We start from the raw sequence: 9,712 nt of genomic DNA, 5'->3' as shown, positions 1-9,712 counted from the left end.
GGATGGGAGAATCTGAAGATAAGAAAGAGCTTTCCTCTCACTTTTTTCCATGCTCCCTGTTCTGTGAGCTGGGCTGTTGTAGCTTTTACTTTATCCATACTTATCAAACCATTACTGCATGAGGGCACAGGTTTTGGGTGAAAAGAGCTGTCATGTATATTACTTCTCTTATTCTCCCATTTTCACATATTCATATTAGAGTTCCAGCTATAACTCAGCTCAAGCACATCTTTGAGGCTTCCATGAAGAATTTTCCTGGGCACCCACAGTCCTTTGTATGCTATGGTTCAGTTTGTGTGGACCCCTGTGGAAATTGTCCAAGAAGGACAGAACCACCCCTGCTAAAAAGGCCATTTCTTTGCATAATGTCCAAGATTTCCTCAAAAAGCATTGTTACACCAAGTCTTCTGGAAAAGGGCATGCAAATGTTTCTGTTTTCTTCTTCCAGGTACTATATTTGCCTTCTTTGTACACTCTACATTTCATATGTCTACATATGCAACACGATCACTGCAACTGTTTCTATGCACAAGTACAGTGATTGAACATCTGAAACTACTCTGTTTCCATATTATGTAAACTACCCTAATGCCAGAAACTACTTTGCCAGGACAGGAAAGATGACTTAAAACATCCAGAGTAGAGAAGTTCATGGAAGAAAGAAAGTTTGGTTCTGACAGTAATCGTGGATGGGGCAGTACAACTTCTCCAGAGAGTAGTCTGCAGCTGCAAGCCCTTGGGTTAATTCTGGGGGTTTTTAATACTTCAACTGTTAGTGCAAAAGTGGTTGCAGAATCAGCCTGGGGGCAGCTGCAAATTTTGATCAGCGTGGGCAGTCACCAACAGACACCTGCTTTTTTGTAACTTTGTCTCCTTAGGGCATTGGAGCTGGGGAAAACATATGCTTCTCCTGAAATTCAAAAGGTACAAGTGGAGTACTGCAAACATAGCTAGACAAACAAGTTAAAATCAGTTTTCCATGTTTGTCCCAAAAAAGATGTGATTCTGCTGCCTTTTGTGCCTAGACCAGTACATGTGTTTGCCCTTCTTCCCTGATGGTGTCATAAAAAAGGAGACCAAGAAGCTCTTTCCAATCCAGACCAAAGCAGCTCTTTCCAACATTTCTCTGTTCTTATTTTCACATTTAATTTCTTCTGGTTACTCAGGAACTATTGGGAATGTTTGAGAGTAATGTTTGCTTGTGCTTTGGATAGCCTGTCCAACTGCATCCCACAGACTGTGCACTTTACTGTGCCTGAGTGCCTTTCTCTTCTGGCATCATAAGGAACCAGGACTTCCTGTAAAACTGTAAAAATTTATACCAGTTATATTTTGAGGGAAATAAACATTAGTCTTCTTCATAAAGCCGGGGGCAGGGAGAGGGGGGGGCTGGGGAGTGTGACTCAAAGCTGCACTCTTTGGCTTTTTCAGTGACAATCCTAAAATCTTCCTTTGCTGCCCTTCTTGCCTATCCATTGCAAAGCTTTTGAAGATATAATAAAAATAATGTTATACATAGGTACTAAGAAACTGTTTAAAGGAAAGCACCATTTCAGAGAAAACTGAGGACAGCTGCAACCATCAAAGAGAGCAGAGTTCAGTGGAAATGTGAATATGTAAAGAGTTAGTAATCAGACTGTGGAAAGGCACAGATCTTTCTACTGTGGGACAAATGTGTGTTACCTTTCCATGGACCCTCATGCAGATACTATTTGACATCTTTTTCTCTGCTTTTTGCCAGTCTACACTTTTGTAGGCTGTCGTGTATGCTGGCATGGTTCAACACTTGGCATCAAGCCTGTCCCTGGGGAGGAGGTAGTGGAATGCCCTTCAAGGGTACATCTGCTCCAGGCACCGTTTGGAGTTTCCAATTTTTCTCTGCTCTGCAAGCTCTATTGCTTGGTAGCGAACTTTTGCAAACTACACATTCCCACAGGAGAAGCATTTGCTGCCAGAGTGGAGGGCTCACCTTCTGTTCTTAGGTAAACATCCCTGGTTTTGTGGGGGCACTGCCCTCCGCAGTAGGAGCTGCTGGCACTACACTAGCAGCAGGAGGTTACTTTCCAGCTTCTGGTGTTTTCCACTACATTATTTGGTGTCTTATAGAATAAAATGGCAATAACGAAAAAAGATTGCATAAGGAGGAGATAGGGTTTTTTATTATAATTTATACTGTATTTTGTTGCTTTTCTTTGTTGTTTTTTTTTTTCTTTTAACCTAAGTAATTTTAATTGGAGACAAACCAGGTATATACAAAATTTCAATTGCAGTTGTTGAAAAACATGTGTAGCTGTTTTTTTGCATACTTTATTTATCAAAGAACTAACAGCCTGTGTTTTGTGTTCTCTTACCGGCTAATTGGTATGAAAACTGTGTCTCCACAGGTAATTTTACTATTTCAAGCTGTATTTCATACTGCAATTGCAACTATATAGGGTATCTTCAGACTGTAATGGGTTTTCTTTATTTAGAAATCCAATTTGTGTTGAGTACTGTAATTTACTCTAATTTTTCCTGCATATCTCAGCATTTGGAAGAGCCCTTTGAATCATCAGTTCTACAATGGCACCAGTATGCTCACAGTGTTTACCCTCTTCCCATCAGTGAGTAACAGGGCAAGGAGAAGTGAGTCACCAAAGAGTGGAATATTTTTCCCATAAAAGCAAGTATTCTTCATGCATCTGTGGATTTTGGATGTTACCTACTGCTAGACTGGCCAGGCTGCTCCCTTCTTGTGACCCTGTGCTATTCCTTCCCACCACCTACCCCACAACATCCAGGAGGTGGTTTAGGGAACTAGATCATAAGCAAGAAAATTGGCTTTACCAGAAATTTTCCTTTTGATTTGCTTCCCAGAGAACTGCCCATCCCCAAGTCAGGCATCTAATAGTGGTCACGTAAAGGAGGGAGCAGATTCAGAGTTTATGTTCCATAATGTTGAATTGTCCAGTGCCTAAACTCAGCCTGATGAATATTTAAAAGTGGGAGGTAGACTTCAGTGTCATTTACATTTTTTGAAAGGATTGCCATTATTTTTACTTACTATATTAGACTATTCCTCTGTTCACTTAATTCTGCAGACTACTACATTTAATATTTAGTTTGCAGTGGGTTTAGCATGATAAATAGTAACAATAATAGTAAATAATAAACACAGACTATCCATCTAAAAACCATCACTATAGATTTTTTCATTTTTTTATGTTAAGGATGAATAAAATAGCTGGAACAAGAAACTCATGCTGCCTGAGGCCCAAACAGAGCTGGCTCTTAGAAGTGAGAATCTAGTAGCTGATCACTAATCAAAGTTTAATGTGGGAATTAGGTGTCTCATTCCCAGCCATCACAGAGAAGGCCTTGTCAGAAAATTGTTCATTATTCTGAAATCCTGGTTTTGTTATGTGAAAATTTATGAGAAGTTGGAGAACTTGCTCACACATATAGGGCTTTTTACAGAAAAAAAAATAAAATAAATAAGCAGTGGTTCTGCCCTTCTTGAGAACAAGCAAAATTACACCATAAAATATTCTGTCTTCTCTGGTCTCTGAGAACAAACCCTGGGAGCTCCAGTTTGAAACACTGCCCCCAATCAATATTTAATAGGAAGCCCTAGGGGAGTATTTTTCTGCTCCCCTATAAAGTGATATTTTCCTTGAGACCTTAGGTAGGTAAGGCTAAAAGAGACCAGGTACCTGAGGTTATGCTTTTAATTCAAATCTCTATCCTCCTGTCTACTTCATGGGCAAGAATGTATCACTTATCTTCAGGGCACTAAAGTCATGGGTTTATTGGAGCATTAGGAAAGGCTCAAAGTAAAATTTTCTCTGCAGAGCCCTCTAGAGGACTACAGCTTTTTTGGCAAATACCTCATAGTGTATTTAAGGTAGATGTCATTTTCATGAGGCCTCCTAAAAGTATGCCTAAGATTCATGGGGTTTAGGGTTTCATCTTTAATTTGGGTTTTCTCAGATAGTCTTTTTATTTACAGCAAACTAGACTTTAGGTAAAAGTCTACAGAAATGTCTTTTGTTTTGTCTTCTATCCTTATTGCTTGCCAGCTGGGATGTAAGTGGGGAGAAAAATCTAATTTCCAATATAACCTCCACTTAAGGAGAAGAATATCTTCCAAAGAAGAGAATGGTGTTGGTTTGGTTGTGTCTGATGAAGAAGAGGAAAGGACGGTCAGCTTTGAACTCATAAGTTTCTGGGCAACACAGAGGCATTGCAAGAAGTCCCATGGAACAACCAGCTTCAGTGCCCTCTTCAGTCACTTCCACAATTGTCTTCTGGATGACCTTGGACACAACCAAGCCATCTTTCATAGAGATTCCTGACAAATCAGCTTTTCCCCACTCAAAAACATTCATTACTCCCATCTCCTGGAGAGTGCTGTTGAGAACATAACTTTCCTCCATCTTGAACTGAGGCAGGTACACCTTCACTCTCTCTGGTTGCATCGTAGCCAAGCTTGTCCATTCTGCTAGTTTTTCGTAGGTGAGGGCACATTCAAGCTGTAAGGTGGTATTGGGAGTTATGATTGGCACCATAATAAATGACAGGAAAGGAAGTTCAGTTATCCCCACTTGTCTTCTGACCACACCAGAGCAATGCTAAAGTATTTCTCTCTATGTATGTAACTAGAGAGAAAATTAAGTGTTACCTGTTCTAGGCCAGTAAGGTCCTCACAGTCATCTTCAGGAAGAAGAATGAACATGCTCATTTCATTATTGAAGTACTGGAGCTCTATGATTTTTGTTTTCAGTTCCTCTATGATGGTCATGTTAAAATTTCCTTCTTGAAACATCATCTGCACTTTCCTTCTCTCATTCTGGAACACATGAAACATATTAAATGGAAAACACAGAAATTATCACCCTGGTTTTAATTGGGTTCAGCACTGAGGTTAGAGTTCAGCTCAAAAGCATTATTTTAACTGGTTATGCATTTAATGTACTTGTAGCATTGATGTGTTCCACTCAACTGTAGTCCCCATGAAGTTATCTGTTTTTGAAGCATAAAAACTGCATTTCCCTTTCTAATGATGCCAAATTACTTTACTCACAACTTCCTCATTACATCTTTCTTTTTTCTGGTGTGTCAGATGAGGAAACAGATACATCTTATGCAACCATAAATTAAATTCTTCATGAATAATGTATACGTTCCCCTGGCATAAGTGGTCTTTAGTACATTTTTTTCCCAAAAGCACACACTGTTCTGTTCATAAATACTAGCAGAGAAACATAATCTTCAGTTTCAGTCTCAAGAGCAGACTGTTTTTGAAACAGCACCCCTTAGTTGCAAAATCCCCAACAAAGTGCATGTGCTCAGTGGATTTGGTCCAACAAGGATCTCAGCTGCAAAAGAACCACCTCTGATGTGAATTGGTACAAACATTTATATATTTGATTAGGAAAACTGAGAAAAATACAGCCTTCTATTGTTTTCACTTAAGACCACTGTTTTGTCTTGGAATAACAGGGAGGAGAAAATCTGTTATTACAGGAGACAGACATCTGACCTCCATCCCCCAGCTGCTTCAATTCCTGCCCATACTGTACCTTGTTCAGGTGGAAATACATTTCCTTAGTGTCTTCTTTCTTAAATTCTACTGCCCACTTTCCTTTAAAATATATAGCATTGACCAGGACGAGTACAGTAGAGGGATCAATAAAACCAGCAGCAAATAGGTCTTTGATTTTACCTTTAAAAATAATGAATTAAGAAGAATTATTACTTTGTTGTGGAAATCAGCTAACTTTGACTATTAATAGTTATTTCTTTTAAATTCACAGGTGGCATAATGCTGTCAGACAAATGACAAGTATTTATGTACAGCTTTGGAACCAATGAACTCAAGGCATTTTTTTTTCCCTTACTACATTTATTTCTTATTGAAAAGAAAAAAAATAGTTCAGATGTTTAATATGTAAAAATCTTCCAATCTTTGGAAAAATGTAGAGAGTGATCTTCCTAAGTGGTTCAATTGCAAATCAAAAAATCTGCACATTTTTTTCTTTACCTTTTGTCTCATTTTCAACCCAGAAGTTAATTTTGTCTCTGACTTCTTCTTCAGTGTATTTAAAATTTACTGGTTCCAGTTCTGCTCGATAGAATTTTTTTGTGGAATCCAAGTACCGCTGGAAAGTACAAATTGCAGAAGTTTATTGCAATGTGGTGATTTTTATAAGATAGATAATTTCATGGCTTCAGGATAGTTCCATGCAGTAGATCAGCAAGAAAGAAATTAGTAAAAAAGTCATATGTTCCTTTGTGCTTTATGTTGGAAAACATTCTGCTGAGTCCCCACCCCCTGTTACAAGGGAGACCATGGTCACTTACCTGGAAGAATGGGTAAGTAATTTCTCCAAAGAGCCTGTTGGCAATGGTGAGACAACAGCCTGGTCCAGGTTCACTGACTTCAGCCAGCAGAGCCTGGAACTGGGAATGGACTCCTTCATCTTCTTCACACTTCAAACAGGAAAACAGATGTTTCGTGGTAGGCTTGACCTTTCCTATGCAAAGTTGGACCTGAGGGTGAATTGCAGCCTCTCTCTGCATGAGAAACCCTACTCCACCCAGCTGATACAGGCACTGGAATAAACACACCAGGACACCACCTCCTATTCCCCCTGTGCCACATGTACAGAATGACAAAACTGTTCCCCCTCGGCCCGCACTAGTTCACCTCTGAACTACGCTGTATCCAACAGAGATGCCTCTGTGCGCACTAAGCAAAAGGCTTCTGGCTTAGAGACTGGGAGAAGCAAGCTGCAAGGTGCCTTTGACATGCTCTGTAGTCAAACTTTCGCAGGTGGCAATTGAAGCCCTTACCACATTTTAGATTGGCACTGCTGTTTTGGTTAGAAACCCATAATGAGAAGGCTCAGCTGTTGAAATGTGTGATCTCACAAGGCCCCTTAAATAACTAGTAAAGGAACAGTAATAAGCAGGTCTGCAAATCTAGATGGAGAGGCTGATCAGCCCTGCTGTGGTTTCTGATTAAGTGATTGTCTTCAAGGAAAAAGGCTGACAAACTGGCTCCTGTTGATTCAGCTCAGAGCTGCAATTGTGTCTTACCTCTTCAGAAGGGTATCCTTGTCTTGTACTGCTCAAAACTTCTCTGAGATGAAAGACCTGCAATGTAAATATTGGGTGAATGCAGCTGAGTGAAGGTACTTCAAAGCCAAAGCAGTGTTGCAAGCCTCTCCCAAAACACAGGCAGACACAGTCCCTGCAGAAAGGCCCCTTTGCTCTTTACCATAAAATCCTAGCAAGTGAACAAGTAGTTTCAGGAGAACGGTGAGTGCATGAAATCTTTGAAATCTTTCTGCATGAGAAGGGGGGCTTTGAGTGTCCAGAGAAGGCAGAAAACCACATTAAAGGGAAGGTACTTTTCTGAGCTCTGAGAGTGCAGGGATACCTCCAAAACACTTTCTTTAGCTCTGATGTATCCATTGAACAGTCCATTCAATAATAATGCTTAGCCTGAAGAAGTTTGGTATTGGGAACAGCATAGTGTATTTTTAAAGGGCTCTCTGCATTTATCAGTCCTTTGGATGTTTAGGAACTGTGTCAGAGGGAGCAATCAGCCTCTTGGCTCATATCTTGCTCATTGTTCCCTTTTCAGAGCAAGGGCCTACCTTCTCAATCTGCTCGAGTGTGCTGCCCCTGGCTCCAAGGACAACCATTCCAAAGGCAGCTGACAGGCTTAGTGGGGAGAAGAAGATGTTTTCATTTCTTTTTCTTTTGTTCAGCTCTCTGAAAAAGTCAAGACAGAACCTGGCATTGGCTGCGCTGAGAGAGCACATTGTGGCACTGTGATCACCTGAAACAAGGGTAAAAATAATTTAGGTTTCTCATCCTTACACCTGTTTTATTTAGATGCCCTGGTAAGGTTTTTTGCAATAGCTTGGCTGAATTATTCAGTACTTCATGGAAATTCCCTGTTCATTACATTTGGGATTTCACAGTGAATCTGAAAACCAGCATCCCTGAACAGCAGAAGAAACACATTTGCAGAAACATTATTCTGAGTTGAGCTGCTTCTCCAGCTCATGCAATAACTATGGCTTTGCCACTTAGCCCTAACTTTGTCTTAAACAAACTTACAGTTCAGTTTATATCCTGATCTTTTTGCCTTGAGTCCTCCAGGCATAGCACTCATTAATTACACCCTTGATCATATCTTACTCTGTTTATCTCTAAAAACTTTGCATAGTTCAGCTGTGCCTGACACACTGTGTCCTTCTAAGGTTGCTTAACAAATGTTTGACAGAAAATGGAACTACAGACAGGCTCACTTGGTAATATTTTGAACAGAAATACATTGCGCATTAGTAGAAAATTCCAGACATATTTTTTTTATCGGAAGCTTAAACTCTTTTTGCTGCAGCTTAAACTCTTTTTTCCAGATACACTTCTGTTACAATCACTATTATTACAAGCAGATCATCTTGAATGTTTTGCAAAACTCCTCATGTCTTAGACCAGGAACAGAGTTCCTTTCTCACTAAAGACTTTTTCCAGTGTCTGCGTCGAGTAAAGTGTTACAGAAGCACCTGACCATAAGATCAGTATTTTAGAAGTTCCACTATTCTAAGTCACATTTGGTTTAATTCTTACCGAGTCTGAATAATTTCCTCCACACATGTAGTAAGCATATTTCCCCTATTACGCATATAAACATTTGAAAGTTAGAGCATTATAGAAAGAGTATGCTCTCATAAGTTACCATTCTGGGTCATACAAAAGAAGTGGCAAATGGTTTTAATCTTCTTTAGAAGCACATTTGGAAAGTAGAAGTTTAGAAGTACAAGTTAAGCACAGATTCATTACACAGCCCATACATTTTAATGTAATCCAAAACATTGCACAGCAATTTGGAAATACTGTCACTTCCTCAAAATATGTCACATGCCATGTGTATGTGCAAAGGAGGTATGTATGTTACTAATGGACATATTGATCCTTAGATCCTAGTTCTGTCATTTAGAATTAAAGATCATGGAGATATTTACCTTCTCCTCGGGACTGACGGTGTCAACTTGACAGACGAACTTCTTGGTGGAGCTTCTGGAGCAATGGGGTATAAAACCATTGCCACTCCCAGTGGCAGCATCAATTTCACTCATGATGAATCACATTACTGTCTGTTGCAACCAGTTCATATAATTAGGGGACCTGTTTTGGAATATTGAATTTTTCCATATCCCTAGGAGTCCAGAAAGATGTCACAATTTTCAATGCATACTAAGATGTAAAAAAAAAAAATCCAAGTAGTTATAAAAAAACAAAGCAAACTCCTAGAAACAAAGGTGATTTCAGAGGGGTTTTTCACCTGTAAAAAAATTAATTCTAAGAATTCTGTTTTGACTTCTGAAGTGGCACCAATGAATGCAATATACAGTTTTTGTAGTAGAAACAATTATACTGCTATAGACAGCCCATTGATTTAGTCCTGTGCTAAACTATACCCTAAGTTCAGCCCAGAACTTCTCATTACTCCCCATTTTTGTCAGTGTCTCTGAGGACATCTGATCATTGTCTTATATTGCTTCAGCAAGGCATAGACAGCAGGGAGAAAGCAACCTACTTAGCAACCTACTTATAAGAAGTAATATATTTCTGGTGTTATTTTCCTGAGAAATTATCTTTCTTCACATTCAGGTTGAAGGTGTGTGGGTGGGCAAGTATTCGCATGAGTTTATGC

The 9,712-nt window shown here is 39.5% G+C and overlaps 1 protein-coding gene across 1 annotated transcript; it reads right to left on the bottom strand.

Annotated features, from left to right (window-relative positions):
* Positions 1-4,027: 4,027 nt before the first annotated feature.
* LOC111923853 (serpin B4-like) lies at positions 4,028-9,106 on the bottom strand. The gene is made up of 8 exons (XM_023919795.2): positions 9,021-9,106; positions 7,644-7,828; positions 7,081-7,137; positions 6,343-6,471; positions 6,023-6,140; positions 5,562-5,704; positions 4,661-4,828; positions 4,028-4,511 (listed from the first exon to the last, which is right to left on the bottom strand). The coding sequence occupies exons 2-8, from the start codon at positions 7,809-7,811 to the stop codon at positions 4,107-4,109; spliced, it is 1,188 nt and encodes a 395-aa protein (XP_023775563.2). The 5' UTR covers positions 7,812-7,828; positions 9,021-9,106; the 3' UTR covers positions 4,028-4,106.
* Between the last annotated feature and the right edge of the window lie 606 nt (positions 9,107-9,712).

Source organism: Cyanistes caeruleus, chromosome 1 (genome assembly GCF_971803275.1).
Source record: "Cyanistes caeruleus chromosome 1, bCyaCae1.hap1.1, whole genome shotgun sequence".
Taxonomy (NCBI): domain Eukaryota; kingdom Metazoa; phylum Chordata; class Aves; order Passeriformes; family Paridae; genus Cyanistes; species Cyanistes caeruleus.
Note: the sequence above shows the minus strand (reverse complement) of the source record. Positions and strands in the feature narration are given on the sequence as shown.